The sequence below is a fragment of the Rhamphochromis longiceps genome, linkage group LG3 (assembly GCF_057381845.1).
Source record: "Rhamphochromis longiceps isolate RC_006_pf linkage group LG3, R_longiceps_female_GT1.1, whole genome shotgun sequence".
Classification (NCBI taxonomy): domain Eukaryota; kingdom Metazoa; phylum Chordata; class Actinopteri; order Cichliformes; family Cichlidae; genus Rhamphochromis; species Rhamphochromis longiceps.
In genome coordinates, this window is record NC_140559.1 from 20,029 (window position 1) to 37,671 (window position 17,643).

At 40.6% G+C, this 17,643-nt stretch overlaps 2 protein-coding genes across 2 annotated transcripts; both read right to left on the reverse strand.

Moving 5' to 3' along the window:
* Positions 1-1,671: 1,671 nt before the first annotated feature.
* LOC146672388 (V-set domain-containing T-cell activation inhibitor 1-like) lies at positions 1,672-8,966 on the reverse strand. The gene is made up of 3 exons (XM_085400861.1): positions 8,955-8,966; positions 2,090-2,480; positions 1,672-1,817 (listed from the first exon to the last, which is right to left on the reverse strand). Exons 1-3 carry the CDS (start codon positions 8,964-8,966, stop codon positions 1,672-1,674), a joined length of 549 nt encoding a protein of 182 aa, XP_085256987.1.
* On the reverse strand, positions 8,650-11,004 carry LOC146672389 (tripartite motif-containing protein 16-like). Its single transcript, XM_085386220.1, has one exon. It carries the CDS (start codon positions 10,974-10,976, stop codon positions 9,309-9,311), a length of 1,668 nt encoding a protein of 555 aa, XP_085242346.1. The 5' UTR covers positions 10,977-11,004; the 3' UTR covers positions 8,650-9,308.
* Positions 11,005-17,643: the final 6,639 nt, after the last annotated feature.

The following is a 17,643-nucleotide window of genomic DNA, read 5'->3' on the forward strand; positions in this document are numbered from 1 at the left end:
TGTTGTGTACACAAGGATAGGGTTTAGTTAAACAGTCAAAAATATTCAAACATGATCATAAATTAAATCCAAATCAAAGAGAGTTTACTTTGCAGTTAAACACAGAAGTGAAATGTTTCCAAATGACCTTCACACAGTCAGAAATCTCAGTCACTGTGTAAAGATTTTGTTTGTTTGTCAGTTCTGGCAGTTTTTGAGTCAGCATAAAACTTTCATAATCACAGCTCTATAATGTGGTAAAAACATTAAAGCTTTTGCTTTCCTTTAGTTTGTGAGAACTGCCACTCAAATTAAATTATATGAACACTAACTCTGATAGCATTTTTTAAACTTTTTTTTTACTTTAAATTAAGCTTTATGAACACAAGTGCACCACACTTTTTGTTTTTTGATCAAATATTGCCCCACCACTGCATTTACAAAATTCTGAACATGCTATTGCAAAAGCAGCGAACCCCTTCCCACAATCTGCAGCAGTGTCAACAGCATCTGCAGTTTCATCATTAAACACTTGACTTTCATGAACTCATTATTTAAATAATGTTAGTAAGAAGCAAAACGTTTTAGAGGAATTGAAATAAGAACATATTTAAGTCACCTGTAGATGCAACAATTAGAGACAAAGATAGGAGGATTATTAAAGACGCCATCTGTGACAAGTGGATGGAGACAGTGGAGCAGGAAAGGCAGCTGAAAGCTGTTAGGAGTCAAAGAGGGAAGATGTGGTTAGTCCAGTTCTCAAACACCACAAGCAAGAGCATCATCACAACCAGTTTTCCACTTGCAACGTAGTGCAACAAAAATACAACATAGTCACAGTCAAAAGAAGGTGATAAATAGTAAGAAAAAAAACAAGACTTTATCTCAAAGTAACTGACATTTATTCACCTCAGCAGCTGAACTTTTGCACATTTCTTCTTGCTTCATACATATTCATACATACTTCATACATTCATACATTCATATATACTAATACATCATACTAGTAATTTGGGCAGATGTACAGGTGAGCAGTACTACACAACAGACCGTAAGAATGCAGAACAAACCAGTATACAGTGCTTGCAAAAAAGATCAAAAGAGTTCAAAGCAGCAGAATCTGAATCCTTTTTTAGCACCAATCAGAAGCAGTTTTTGTGATTTTTTTTCCCCCAGATTTTTTTATTTATTTTATTACGTTTATTTTCTGTTCAGTTCCAGAACTTGTAAATCTCAATTCTGATGCCAGCCTGCCTCAACAACCTCACCCCCAGTCATGGGCAAGTATTTACAGAAGTATTTTTTTTTTCATATAAAACTGTTCTTGTTATCTACACGCAAATGTTGTTTCTGTTCTAGTGTGAGCTCCATATTTAGTAATTATTCCCATATGCCAGGGTCTGACTGCGGTTAGCACCACAGTGAGAAGCTCCAGGCTGACTTTGCTGTCTATTTGAGGAGATTGCAGAGCTGTTATGTTTTTGATAACAACAGAACAGTTTGTTATTTACTATTTTTCACTTTTAAACCAAAAGTCCATGTTGCATAGCTGCCTAGCAAAGCTGCTATCAGTGTTAGTTCATCAAATCTGTAAATTTTCTTTCTATAAAATCATATTTCATGTTAATTGGACTGCCTCTGTATTACTCCAGATGGGAAGCTGCATCTTATTTCTGTTAAATATGAATAATGTCAGAAAACCAAAATAACAACAGTAAAAGCAAGCGCAACAAACCAAACAACCATCTTAATTGGAGTTACTACGTCTTCAACATCCTGCATGTTTCCAGCTTCACTTTCCACGAGTTGCTGCTGCAACAACTTTTCATCTGTTTCACCTGCAGAGAGAACATCAGCTGTCAGAGAATTTCAAGAGTGGTTTAATGTTTAGCATCTGAGTTAGCAGCATGCTAATGACTCTACCCTTCACACTTCACACTGAAAGAAGTGAGCAGAAGAGGCTGTCAATAAATTTTAGCTCACTTGTTTTTGTTTGTCTATTTGCCAAGTAACAAATAATCAGTCATTAGATTTTTAGTTCATAATTTCACGCTTTTATGTTTTGGGGGTTTTATGATGTGTGAGCTGAGTGTGAGCTCTACAAACTCACCTGTGACTGTGAGGTCAATGAAGTGACTGATCTCAGTGTGACCTCTTTTACTTCTCACAGGGTTCCTCACAGCTATGTGACACTCATACATCCCAGTGTCATTAAACGTGACGTTCTTCAGGATCACAGAAACGTCTCCATCCTTCATCTCCGGGTCCCTCAGCTTCACTCGGCCATGAAAAGATGGATGTTGGTAGTTTTCATAGGAGCGTTTGTTCCTGTAGAAGTAGACGTAGCCGTCTGTGTTCAGTTCAGCTCTGCTCCACTTCAGCACTGAGATTATTTCATCTGTGGAAATCTGACACTGGAGAGTGACATCCTCTCCAAGCTTCGCCTGCACATCCGGCTGCAGAGCTGAAGGAAAGAAAATAATCTTTTTAAAATGTAACTCCTTTTTGATAACAAAAAAAAAAGAAGATTGGAAATGTTAACTGCACTTGATAAAAATTTGTGGCTGAAAAATCAAGACAACAGCAAAGAGCCTCAAACAGTACTAGTGAGTACTAATTTCTAGTGGTGCAAAGGATAAAAAATCTCATGGTTCGGATCGGATCACAGTTTTAATCACAGATCGGATCAATTTTCGGATCAGCAAAAATAGAAAAAGAACCCAGAAAAATTCGACTCACCATTTACTCATTTAAGTATTTTTTGCCTATTAAAAAACATTAAACTGAAGACTCATTCCACACACTTATATAAAAACAAATTAAGGTGCAATATGGACATTATCGACCATGCTGGGCATCCTGTGCACATGGCCATAAACAACCAGAGGAGTCTGTTCAGTGACAGGTTGCTTCTCCCAAAGTCAAGGACCAGCAGACTTAAAAACTCCTTTGTCCCACACGCCATCAAACTGTTTAACTCCTCAATGCAGGGGAGAGGGAGGGGAAACGGGGACAGAGGAGGGGGGAACAAGTAAGCTGTAGTGCCTTTTCACTGTGCAGTAGTTTTTGTTAATATCCAACGGTAATAGACTCACAATACTTGAAATGAAACTGCATATTTCAGAGTGGCCTTTTATTGTGGGCAGTCTAAGGCACACTTGTGAGATATTCATGCTGTCTAATCAGCACCTTGACATGCCACACCTGTGAGGTGGGATGGATTATCTCGGCAAAGGAGAAGTTCTCACCAACACAGATTTAGACAGATTTGTGAACAATATTTGATGGGTTAATGGGTCCTTTGTGTATGTAGAAAATGTTTCAGATCTTTAAGTTCAGCTCATGGAAAATGGGAGCAAAAACAAAAGTGTTGCGTTTATATTTTTGTTCAGTATATATAAAAAAAAAACAAAAAAAAACACCAAGCACGCCCCTGCGGGCGGTTTATCCTTCAAGCTCGGGTCCTCTACCAGAGGCCTGGGAGCTTGAGGGTCCTGCGCAGTATCTTAGCTGTTCCCAGGACTGCGCTCTTCTGGACAGAGATCTCCGATGTTATTCCCGGGATCTGCTGGAGCCACTCGCCTAGCTTGGGAGTCACCGCACCTAGTGCTCCGATTACCACTGGGACCACCGTTACCTTCACCCTCCACATCCTCTCGAGCTCTTCTCTGAGCCCTTGGTATTTCTCCAGCTTCTCGTGTTCCTTCTTCCTGATATTGCTGTCATTCGGAACCGCTACATCGATCACTACGGCCGTCTTCTTCTGTTTGTCTACCACCACTATGTCCGGTTGGTTAGCCACCACCATTTTGTCCGTCTGTATCTGGAAGTCCCACAGGATCTTAGCTCGGTCATTCTCCACCACCCTTGGGGGCATCTCCCATTTTGACCTCGGGACTTCCAGGTTATACTCGGCACAGATGTTCCTGTACACTATGCCGGCCACTTGGTTATGGCGTTCCATGTATGCCTTGCCTGCTAGCATCTTGCACCCTGCTGTTATGTGCTGGATTGTCTCTGGGGCATCTTTACACAGCCTGCACCTGGGGTCTTGCCTGGTGTGATAGACCCCAGCCTCTATGGATCTTGTACTCAGAGCTTGTTCTTGTGCTGCCATGATTAGTGCCTCTGTGCTGTCTTTCAGTCCAGCTTTGTCCAGCCACTGGTAGGATTTCTGGATATCAGCCACCTCCTCTATCTGCCGGTGGTACATACCGTGCAGGGCCCTGTCCTTCCATGATGGTTCCTCGTCTCCCTCCTCTTTCTTGGGTTTCTGCTGCCTGAGGTATTCACTGAGCACTCGGTCAGTTGGGGCCATCTTCCCAATGTATTCTTGGATGTTCGTTGTCTCATCCTGGACTGTGGTGCTGACACTCACCAGTCACCATATATATATATATATATATATATATATATATACACACAGTGGGGCAAAAAAGTATTTAGTCAGCCACCGATTGTGCAAGTTCCCCCACTTAAAATGATGACAGAGGTCAGTAATTTGCACCAGAGGTACACTTCAACTGTGAGAGACAGAATGTGAAAAAAAAAATCCATGAATCCACATGGTAGGATTTGTAAAGAATTTATTCGTAAATTAGGGTGGAAAATAAGGAAAAAACAAGGAAAATCTCTGGCTCTCACAGACCTGTAACGTCTTCTGTAAGACGCTTTTCTGTCCCCCACTCGTTACCTGTATGAATGGCACCTGTTTGAACTCATCATCTGTATAAAAGACACCTGTCCACAGCCTCAAACAGTCAGACTCCAAACTCCGCCATGGCCAAGACCAAAGAGCTTTCGAAGGACACCAGGAAAAGTATTGTAGACCTGCACCAGACTGGGAAGAGTGAATCTACAATAGGCAAGCAGCTTGGTGTGAAAAAATCAACTGTGGGAGCAATCATCAGAAAATGGAAGACATACAAGACCACTGATAATCTCCCTCGATCTGGGGCTCCACGCAAGATCTCATCCCGTGGGGTCAAAATGATCATGAGAACGGTGAGCAAAGATCCCAGAACCACACGGGCGGACCTGGTGAATGACCTGCAGAGAGCTGGGACCAAAGTAACAAAGGTCACCATCAGTAACACACTACAACGGCAGGGAATCAAATCCCGCAGTGCCAGACGTGTTCCGCTGCTGAAGCCAGTGCATGTCCAGGCCCGTCTGAAGTTTGCCAGAGAGCACATGGATGATACAGCAGAGGATTGGGAGAATGTCATGTGGTCAGATGAAACCAAAGTAGAACTTTTTGGTATAAACTCAACTCGTCGTGTTTGGAGGACGAAGAATACTGAGTTGCATCCCAAGAACACCATACCTACTGTGAAGCATGGGGGTGGAAACATCATGCTATGGGGCTGTTTTTCTGCCAAGGGGACAGGACGACTGATCCGTGTTAAGGACAGAATGAATGGGGCCATGTATCGTGAGATTTTGAGCCAAAACCTCCTTCCATCAGTGAGAACTTTGAAGATGAAACGAGGCTGGGTCTTCCAACATGACAATGATCCAAAACACACCGCCCGGGCAACAAAGGAGTGGCTCCGTAAGAAGCATTTGAAAGTCCTGGAGTGGCCTAGCCAGTCTCCAGACCTCAACCCCATAGAAAATCTGTGGCGGGAGTTGAAAGTCCGTGTTGCTCGGCGACAGCCCCAAAACATCACTGCTCTCGAGAAGATCTGCATGGAGGAATGGGCCAAAATACCAGCTACTGTGTGTGCAAACCTGGTAAAGACCTATAGTAAACGTTTGACCTCTGTTATTGCCAACAAAGGTTATGTTACAAAGTATTGAGTTGTATTTTTGTTATTGACCAAATACTTATTTTCCACCCTGATTTACGAATAAATTCTTTACAAATCCTACCATGTGGATTCATGGATTTTTTTTTCACATTCTGTCTCTCACAGTTGACGTGTACCTCTGGTGCAAATTACTGACCTCTGTCATCATTTTAAGTGGGGGAACTTGCACAATCGGTGGCTGACTAAATACTTTTTTGCCCCACTGTATATATATATGGGGATAATAATAATTACTAATAATAATTACTATATATATATATATATATATATATATATATATATATATATATATGGGGAGGCTGCATATATCCCCCACTGACTCTACCATACTATTTTTATCCTTCACATCATCTTGAAACAGTCTGCAGTACAAACAACATTTAAACTAGATCTCCTCACTTTTACTTTCATGTCAGATGATGTTCATTCTGTTCTGATCCAGTTTTTCATTAAGCACATAAGCATCACAGTTTCAGAGTGAAAAGTACCATTAACCAAATAAAAGGAATAGAAAGGATTCAGAGCATCAAATGTATGCCCGTGTGTATGAAACCGATCATCTACATCAGAATTCCCTACAAGGCTGAAGTCTACAGCTTCTTGTTTCAACTTCAAAGTGCAGTAATGTGCCAGGGCTGCTGACTAATACAGGCCACAGTTAGAAAGACTGACTATGACAGGATCTCTGTGAAAGTCATGATTACTACTCAAATAAGCAAAAGAAACAAAAGGCGCTCGTTGGAGAGCAGTGAAGGTGAAGTTTGACAGAGTGACACGAAGATCTGAAGAGAGAAGATCAAGCAAAGCAAAAGCCCGGGGTGTACAGCCTTAAGCACAGACAGCAGAGCAACACAGAGATGGACAGGAAGTAGCAGCAGGAAAAAAGTGCCGGGGTGTCATCTGGTCGCCTAATATATGCTGGGTAACTTTCCCACCAAACACAGCTGCAGGGTCAGGTAGTGGCCAAGGTCCTGGCCAGAGGCCAGTCAGGACACCGGCTACCCTTTGTCTTATCACAATAGGTCATGACATGGTCAAATATCGCACTAATCCTAATTATTAAATTTTACGCAGCAAGTGGCACAATCTTATAACTACATAAGTTACATGCTTAATATGGTGATTCTCATATATAAAAACACTTCAGTGTAGGTTCAGACGCCTCACCGACATAAAAAGCTGTGCTGTCTGTCTGTGTTTGTTATGGTTGGTGGTGATGTGTGCGGCTGGATGTAGAGCTACAACTGTTTGTGTGTTTGTAATAGCAACTGTGGTTAATACACTTTTTAAAGATGCTGAAAAGCATCAACATGTCGCCGGTTCTTTTACAATCCAGAAAAGGCCATAATGGTAAAACTGAGACAACGACCACGGTATAAAAAACCTGTAAAGTTCATTTGTGAAAAAGAACAAAAAGGACAAATAGCTCATTGATTAGGGAAATCACCATCAAGCAGACAGTCACTCTAACAGAGCCTCAGAAGTCCACGAGTCAAAAAAAGAGGAACCAATCAGACCTTCAAGTTTGTCAAACAGCATTTAAAAGAAATGAGAGCATGGGTCAATGTCATCTCTTTGTATTTGGTATGAAGTATTTGGGCAGAGCTCTAAGTACTATTTCTGATGAAAGGCAACAATGTGGAATGCTACCCTCTTTGGGGGGGAATTAAATTCTCAAATAATGATTTGCGATTTATGCCAGGATTAAAAATAGGTGGACAAATCAAATCATTTCTTTATTGAGACTATTTAGCTCATGCAGATGTCAAATATTGGTGTGAAGTTATAAAAACTGTTTGAAACACAGATGGACAATGGCCCAAAACATACAGTCAAAGCAACCCAGGAGTTTATTCTCCAATGGTGCTAGTTTAAGTCATTGTGCAAAGATATTGTTTTTAAGTTTGGAGAAACCTGCACCCAGCTGTGAATGAAGAAGAATGTGTCTTTACTGGACCCGCCTGGGCCGAACCAAAGTGAAAGACATATGCATAGGCACAAAAACTATCCCTGTGGCAGAGCGTGGTCTGTGGTGGCACACCAGAGGAGATGCGGATGCAGTGGAATATTGTTAAATGGCCAAGTCAGTCAGCTGATCTTTACCCAGCTGAGCATGCATTTCACTTGTTATAGACAGAAAGCTGAAAGCCACTGCAGTAAAGGCCTGGCAGAGCATTAAAATGGAGGAAATCCAGCATCTGGTGATGCTCATGAATTTAAGACTGTTATTGCCAGCAAAGGGATTTCAGCCAAGAATCAGAAATGAGCATTTAAACAACTACTGTGTTAAAAATGCTTTAGTTCCTTACATTTTTTTATGTAGTCTTTTTGTTCAGCCCACTAAATTAAACCTGAAAGTCTGAAAATCAACTGAATCTGAGTTTCATTTAAAATTCATTCTGGTAATGTACAGAACCAAAATAAGAAAGTTGTCTCTGTCCAAATATTTGTGGACCAAACTGGTCTTGAACGTTGAATGGCTGCAAACTTTGAATGTGGAAAAACATATGAGATTTATTTTAAAAAATACCCTTATTTTTTAAGATACATCAGGCTGTTTATCTGTTTTGTAAATACGGTCAGTTTAGAAGGGGAAGAAGAACTTTCTGCAGTGGTTTTACTCCATACTGCCCACTTAAGAAAAGTTTAGGCTCCATTGCATTTCTATGCATTCGCCAAACAAGAAAAACCACTACGCTATGGAGCAACTAAAAGCATGAATTAAGAAAATGAAACAACAAAACTCCACTGGTTATTCAAAACATGGAACAAAATACTCATGTTTATAAATAAACAGACACAGATACTTCATTTAATAAACATACATTTTTAAAGCAAATTTATTTGATAACTGGTGATCAACTTGTGGATACATTACTACAGCATTTTATGAAAATATTTATGAGTTAAAAATTTAACAAAATAAAATGAAATGCATTTCATCTATGACAAACTATAATGATGAGCAAAATATTTTTCAAAAGATACAGAAAATAAAATGTAAATTTTTCAATTTACAATCTCTGGTCAAAGCATGACATTTTTGTTAATTATTTTATTACATTTATTTATGCATGCAAATGTGTTTTCTCCATGGAGTGATCGTGGCTCAAGCGTTGGCAAGTTGTCTTGAAGGTTGCCGGTTCGAGCCCCGGCTCCTACAGTCTCCGTCATTGTGTTCTTTGGCAAGACACTTCACCCGTTGCCTACTGGTGGTGGTCAGAGGGCCCGGTGGTGCCAGTGCCTGGCAGCCTCGCCTCTGTCAGTGCGCCCCAGGGCGGCTGTGGCTATAATGTAGCTGCCATCAATAGTGACTGAACGTAGTCATTCACAAAGTAAAGCGCTTTGGGGTCAATAGGGACTAATTAAAGTGCTATACAAATACAGGCCATTTACCATTTTTACCATGTCCTCTTTAACATTCAAGGGTGCAACCAACCAAGGGTTATATATTTAATTTCAAAAAACGCACAAGCAAAGCACAAAAAGTAATTACTTCATTCTGCATACTCAAACTCAAACAAACACAGCAGAGGAGTCTGATCCTAAGAAATGATAAGCCCTCAGTCCAACATAGAGCGGCTGAGTGAATGTTGTCTGGACTCTGTGAATGAGAGTCATGGTGTCAGAGACACTGTAGAAGGACAGAATACCTGCTCTGTGATCGAGGTACACTCCAATTATGGAGGACTGAGGACCTGAAAAAAATTCCAATACTCTTTTATGACTTAATTCATACTCAATAGAAGAACACCTTAACGCCCAGGACTTATCATTATTTCCAAATTCACTTTCATCTCCAGTTCTGCTTATGCTTTTGCATGCGACTGCTATGTAAATACCAAACCCGCTCCACAGTACCTCCCAGTAGTGACGTCCAGTCAGACTTTCTCTGCTCAGGACCTGAGACCTGTTCATGAATCTTTCAGGGTGACCTGGATATGCCTGTTTTTTACTCACAAATGTTGCCCTTCTGTTCTCTTCAGATAATAACAGCCGCATGTTTACAGTGTCTGGATCCAGTGTGAGCTGAGTTGAAAACTTCAAGAATTCCGCTCTGGTTTGTGGCTCTGGCTGAGGTAGCAACACGTCTACATCAGTCACTGTGCGGGAAACTTTTTGCCATCCTTCCTGAAGATCGTCCTGTAGTTTATTTTTCACCTCTAATACAGCAGCTGGCACATCATCAAAGTACAGCAGAGGATGACGTTTAGTGCAGGGTACCTCTGTACATTCAGTAAAATTTGAGAACAAAGGGAACATGTGTAGAAACTGAGTGTTATCCTCTGTGTGAGAGAGCTGTTCCAGTTCAGCCTCTTTCCTTTTCAGTTCCCTGAGCTCTTCCTGCAGTTTTTCCAGAACCTCTTTGGCTCGATTTACTTCAGTTCTCTGTTGGGATCTGATCTGTTGCTGGATATCAGAAATGTTTTCCTTGATGAGAAGGAATAGTTGTTGAAGTGTCTTGTTAGTGTCCCTCACAGCTTTATCAGCAGACTCATTAATGGCTTCCATTTCCTGCAGAAACACCTTAACATGTTCTTCTCTGTCTTGGATTCTCTGTTGAATTTTTTCACGACACGGCTTCAGCTCTTTCTGCTTTTCAGTTCTTTCTGTTGAAGCTGGGACTGTGTCGTGGCCTTTATGTTCACCCATGGAGCACAAATAACAGATACACTGCTGATCAGTGCGACAGAAAATCTTCATTACCTCACTGTGGTGAGGGCACATGTTCTCCTGAAGCTTCTTGAATGGGTTGACCAGTTTGTGTTTCTTTAATCCATCTACATCATTATGAGGCTGGAGATGGTGTTTACAATAAGAGACCACACAGTGCAGACACGACTTGAAGGCTTTCAGCTTTCTCCCATGACAAACATCACAGGCTACATCTTCAGGTCCAGCATAGCAGTGATCAGCAGGAGCAGCATACAGTCCAGTCTGCTTCACTTCCTCCACCAACTCTGCTAACATGGTGTTTTTCACCAGAGCAGGCCTCGGTATGAAGGTCTGTCTACACTGAGGACAGCTGTGAATGTGCTTCTGATCCTGTCCATCCCAGTGAATTTTAATACAGTCCCTGCAGTAGTTGTGTCCACAGGGAATAGTCACAGGATCCTTCAGTAGATCCAAACAGATCGCGCAGGAGAGTTTGTCACCAGCAATCTTAAATCCTTTCTGTGCCATTTCTCCCCATAGACAAAGTGTCAGTGAATGCATGTGAATGTTTTACAGGTATGAGAGAGAACAAAAGAAGGAAGGCTTTAGATATTCTGATAGATTCCAGACACAGGATCAACAGGTTTGAATGACCTAGTATGTTGTAAGTGCATTGCTATGCATTCCTGCCTCAGTAACTGGAAACGCCTGAGACATCATCTTCCACCAAAAACAAGAGGAAGCTTTGCTTATATTTTATTTAGGTTATTGTAATATCCATAAATCCATATCCATGGTTTTTATTTTCTGCTGTGTTTTCAGGGTTCTGAATGTGTGCAGAGATAAACTCAGCATAAACAAATCAAACAGGTTCACTTGTTGTTTGTGGCACAGAATTTTAAAGGCTGGTACTCTGAGGTCTGAAGTAAATCTTTCACATTCACATGTGTTTCTAACATGTATTCAGGGCTGTGTTAGTGTTTTTTAGAGCAGCAGGGACTTTGTACAGAAATGTTTGACTGATGTGTGGAGACGTCAAAGAATAGCATCTATACATTTGTCAGTGCTGACGCACAAACCCAGTGAGTCATAGGCTCCTATTGTGCATTCAAAAACAAAGTGGACAGGCAGGTTTTCAGTGTAACATACTAAAAATAAGTCATTATGTTACACAGAAGATATATCTTCAGTGCTGTCATGTGACATTTTGGACATTTTGCAGTTTATGGTGTAGTGCAGATAAATCTGTACACCATTGCAACTTTTTTTTTTAAATAATAGAACCTATAACTTTAGAATAGTTTGAGACCTTTGTTAAATTTGTTGCAGGATAAACTTTTTCTTATTTTGGTGCTTCCATTGTTTGTTGGTCTATTTAATGTTTGAGTGATTTTTATTAATAAAAACTGACTAAACATGTAGGAAACATTTAAAAATGTTGTGGGAACATTGATTGTTAATTAGGAAGACAGGAGATTGAAATAGTTTCTACAGGCTGAAGAACAACTGGATTCAGCATCTGCACATTCCTTAAGAGAAGCTCAGTCTCAGGCTATCAGAGGAAACACTTAAATATTTTGTATGTCAAAATGTTGATTACAATTTAATTAATTCTGTGCAATAAAAACAAGTTGAAAAAAAATCACAGTCATTATTTACTGAAGCGATCTATACTCTGAAACAAACATTTTTCTTGGTTTGTTTTATAGAAATTACAATGACACATGCACAACATATGTAGTGGTATACAGGCATATTCATTCATTCTTTTTGTTTCACACATTGTACAGCAGTAATCCATGTCCTATACACAAACCTTCCTTTCATTTAAAGCAACACTGTTTCTATGCATGAAAAGGAGCAGGAAGAAGAATAAACACTCATACCTACAGTGTTGGGGAGTAACGGAATACATGTACCGCCGTTACGTATTTAAAATACAAAATATGAGTAACTGTATTCCGTTACAGTTACCGTTTAAAAAGGTGGTATTCAGAATACAGTTACTTTGTTGAAATAAATGGATTACACTGCGGTACTTTCCTGTTTCATTTTGTCGCGGGTCAGGACTGTTTGGGTTTGTTTGACAGCTACGTTCTGTTGTTCCAGGCGGCAGCGTTACGCAGATTGTTATTGATAACATCTTTGCTGTCTGAAATAGTTTACCTCCATTTTTCAGAGCAGAGCTGACTTTTAAGGTTATTGCATTATCCTTGGCATTGTTTTAAGACAAAGGCTCCAATTAGTAGATCTATGACTCATTGGATAGCATACCTTGTGTTTTTATGGAGAGAGTGCAAATATAGAATTTGAAAACAGTAATACAGACATGCATGAAAATCTAATTTACAGACCTCTGGCAAAGTGTTATGTATCTGCTTTATGTCTGTAGTGTTTTGGTTGCTTCTACTGAAACTAACTTTTTAATATTCAAATTGATTAAAAACAAATAGTTTTTTATAGACTTGCTTGACAAATATGTTACGACCCGGCTCAAAAGCCACCACATAAAAAAGGAGATGAATACCAGAATGTTAGTGAGAAGAGGTTTTATCTTAAAATGGCATAGCAGGTTGGCTAAAATGGCTCCCTCCAAGGCAAAGACTAGTGAGCTTCCCTGAAAGCCTGCCTCAGGTCACCTTTTATCCACACCTGATTAGGTCAATTAGCAACAGCTGAACCCACTGAAGAGATTAGGGGCTGCAGAGGGAAGTAACAAAATATTACAAAGAAATAATCAACTTTCGTCTTTGAATGACACAAATTACCCAAATCAATTTTATACATTTTTATTCTTCACGTTTCAGCACAGTTGTTTGCTTCAAAGTAAAACAGCTTTGGTGTTGTGCAGGTGTGCAAGTCTGCTCAAAGTAGACTTGCACACCTTGCACACATTTTAAAAAAGCATCTAACTCTTCATAGTCGCAAACAATAACTAGTTTCTTTTTTTCCGACTAAATCTACATATTATATATGTATACACATTCTGTATTTTTCATATGAAAGAAACTATACTGTGGTGGGGCTTGCTAATTTCTTGTTTTTGATTTATGTATGTTTTGTTTTGTTTTGCTTTATTTTTGTTGCATATGTTGTTTGTTTAATTTAAGACAAAAAAAAGAATTAAATGAATGAGAGGTAAAACTTGAGGGGGTAGGGACAAATAAGTAAATACTTCAGCCTACTCCTTTTCAAACAAATAATGGAATAATAGTTTGTAATGATTGTGAAGGCACATGTTTGAAATGTTTGAAATAAAAATGAACTGAACTGAACTGAATCTTGTGTTCATCAACTGAATCCTGTATTTCATTAGATTTTAAATATGTATTGCCACAGTATCCCCATTGAATCCAGTTGTTAAACATTACAGGAAAAGATTTTCAGCTGAATCACCTTCCACACATTCAGTGTCATATTTTAATCAGAATATTTTTAGAACAGGACTTTTGACTAATTAGGTGATTGAGGGCAATATGTTGCACTGGATGAACTGAAACATTTTTTTAATATAAATAACAATTATATTATTTCCATCAGCCCCAAAGGCAGAACTAGATACTTTCTATTCATCAGCTGTAACATGTGTCATAGCGAGGCTGCTTCCTAAGACAGAGACACAAAACATTTGTTTTATATTTTCATCTTGTCTCACTCCACCTATCTCATACGGGTAAAGATAGTAATTAATAATTGAGTGATCAAATGCATAAATAGCCTATATAGAGTGAATATGTGTTTGGGGGATTAATTCAGGTTCAGAGTGGTAGATTTGGTCAGACAGACAACAGATAAGCATAATCAGACTCACACAGCGTCACAAAAACCCCGCAAAATTTTTAGAAAACATGACCTCTGACCTCGAGATCACTGTCATTCAAACGTATCTGACATTTTTAGGAGACTTTCAGGTGATGCACCTATGCTATCAGTTTGAAAATCCTACATCACCACATTTTCAAGTTATCGTGTTCACAGTGTTGGGTGTCCACACCGCCCGCCTGCGTGGCTGAGTGTTAATGGCGACCTTTCTTATACACACAAATTTAGCAGGCTAACACCCTGTGTAAGGTTTATGTCACAGATGCCCTAAAATCATTTTATTTTTACAACAAAGCAAACTAATCCTTGATGCCAAATTACAGTTGTTAACTTGCATTCACGAACAGAAAAAGTAATTTTAGTGGCTGGATGTCCAAATTTGGGAACAAAAATATCATTAACTGGGCTCCTGTTTCCGGCTGGACAATAATAACGGTAAGACCTCGAAGTCAAGCGCGGGAATCAGAACAAAGGAAGAGGAAGCAGAAGAGAAATTGCAATGACCAATAAGAGAAGGAAATATGTGTGCAAGTTCTGAAATGATTGGGAAAAAGAATTTGATTTCGTCCAGGACATCTCGAAGGGAAATGCTGTCTCCAAATATTGAACCATGACTACCATCTGTTGCACAGGTACTGGACAGCTATATAATTTAAATTATTTTGTCTGATAAATAAACACTGTCAAATTCAAGTTTTTTTTGTGTGTATATGTATATAACGACCCATATAACGAACAGCCCTTTTGAATGTCTCCCTAATTCCGAGGTCTCAAGGTTGGCAAGTATGGTTTACAGCTCCATTACAAATGAAAATGTAACCAGTTCGAGTCTATATTTAAACACAGAAGAATGCTGTGATATGTTAAAACATGTTGTACATTTGAACTCGCTCCAGCAATGGTGTTAAATTCAGCTTTTGTCATGACCTGGGTAAGTGTCTGGTGTTTTTCCGCCTAGCACCTGTGCTTTCCTGTGCCCGCCCCTGTGGGTGGAGCCAAAGGCCCTCGTTTGTTTTCCCCAGCTGCAATCCATTGGAGGCAATCACTGAGGTGATACTTACGCCAGCTCAGTCCTCTACTTACTGCCAATTCATCTGCTATATCATGGTGGTAACCTGCCCTCCTTGTCTCTTGTTGGGCATGTTTTTGCCAAAACAAACAAACTGCTAAGCAGTTTCAGGTTTGTTACAGTAGTTCCAGAATTACACTGTGGTAAGAGAAAGATACCACAAACGTGTGTGTGTGTCCTCCACTACATTATTTAATTGTTTTTACATTTTCTAATATTCTGTTTAATTATAAAAGTAATGTTATAACATAGCTTAACAAATAAATAAACACATCTGTACTGACTAACTGTTTGTGGATCAGACTGAAAGGATATGGACACATGTGTAAATCAAGTAGCTCAAAGCATTTTCTAAGCAGTTTGTAATACAGTCAAGACCAATAATCCAGGCATTAGAGATCCTTATTCTTTCACTGTGTTACAAAAATCCATCCTCTTCCGCTTATCCTTTTCAGGGTCGTGGGGGGCACTGGAGCCTATCCCAGCTGCCTTAGGGCGAGAGGCCGGGGGCACCCCACCTCTGAAGTGGCCCGAGCAAGCCCCAGGCTCCAGGCCCCGATAAGCGGCCGCCAAGGAATGAGCCGGTGTGTACCTGGACGCCCATCCCCGGACACAAAGAACCACCAACGCACCGACACCTGAGGGAGTCCGCCACTGGCAGGGGAAGTGGTGGTAGGGGGAGATAGGCCTCCAAACCTTGGAGGGCCTGAGATGTCCCCAGAGAGGTGGCGTCTGATACCCAACCTGACATATAGACACAGACATACAGGCACACACAGATACAAACATCCATTCCCACCCTCATGCTCTCATATGCACTTACTCCACACTCAACCAACGTGGAGACAGACATAAAGAGACGCTGTACACACGATCACACTCCCCAAGCGTACTCTACAAACCGGGTCTAGGTACCCTTGCCCCTGGAGGGGGGAACTGCACCCAGACCCAGGTGGTGTTACCCTTTTCCCTGCGGTGGGGGGAGGCAGACCGCCCCGACTCCGCAGCAGCAGGAAGGCCCCACACTCCAGACCGCAGTCGGACGGCCAACTCCTCCTCCTAGGTTTGGGGTCTTCACACACCCCCGTTCTCTGTTAGCCATCAGGGCTGGGCGGAGGTGTTGGCCGTCCGGTTGCGTTCTGGGATGCGAGCCTCTCTGCTACTACTGAGCCAGGGGCGATCTGCTTGTCTCCACCCCAGGGGAAAGGGTAACATCTCCTGGGTCTAAGTAAAGTAAATCCGTTGGGCATCTTTCCAAACGGGAAGGGAAAAAAAACAAAAAAAACCCCCAAAAAACCAAAATTGGAAGGCATAGAGAGGGGATAGCCTAACATATGGAACAGGAAGTGACCACCGTGTATTCTATTTAGTTCAACAAAGTAACTGTATTCTGAATATCACCTATTTAAATGGTAATGGAACGGAATACAGTTACTCATATTTTGTGTTTTAAATACGTAATGCTGGTACATGTATTCCGTTAATCCCCAACACTGCCTATTAAAACAGGTTAATATTGGAGGGGAGTTAAAGGGATCTGCTGGATTGATAGTGGCCTCCTTGCTGTTCGTCAAACAAAAATAAAACATAAAAAAAAACAACAGATTTAGGATTCACAGCAGCCTCCAGCTCAGTCTCCTGCTGCTGTTCCAGTTATTTTAGTTTTCATTCCCAGATTTCAAACATTCCTATAACTGGGAATAAAAGAAAGAATGTCCAACCCACCTATACTTACCCTCAGCAGGCAGTAGGACGTCATCCAGAAACTTATCTTAAAGCAAAATGTGGAAGAACATTTGATAACAGTTCAGTTCCTTTTGTTTATTTTGCCCCAACAAAGAGTCACATTTAAACAAAGAATGTTCAGATTCATCCAGTAACACAGCGGTCCCCAACTCCCGGGCCTCGGACTGGTCCCGGTCCATGAGTCGTTTGGTACCGGGCCGCGAGAGTTGAGGCTCAGGTGTGATGTATGGTTCTCAGGGTTTTTATCGGTTTTCAGCATTATTTTGTTACTGTTTTGATCGTTAACTCGGTTTTCCTGGGTCTTTTCACGTGTGTTATGACTAAACCTTTTTTTTTCGGTACCGGTACTAGTTTTATTTTGTTGTATTTATCCACGACACCTTAAAGGCCGGTCCGTGAAAATATTGTCGTGCATAAACCGGTCCGTGGCGCAAAAAAGGTTGGGGACCGCTGCAGTAACAGGTATTCATCACATGTGGGAGAGATACAGAAAAATGTGTGTTTATATGATGTATTTTCAGTCTGGTAATCCTTCATCAACAATAAAAACATTTTCAC

Bases quoted from the DNA above. Each gene is read 5' to 3' on its own strand.
- LOC146672388 (XM_085400861.1), bottom strand. The intron at 1,818-2,089 runs GTGAGTTTGTAG...TTCTCTCTGCAG, and splicing joins CATTGACCTCACAGTCACAG to GTGAAACAGATGAAAAGTTG.
- LOC146672389 (XM_085386220.1), bottom strand. From the start codon at position 10,976: ATGGCACAGAAAGGATTTAAGATTGCTGGTGACAAACTCTCCTGCGCG.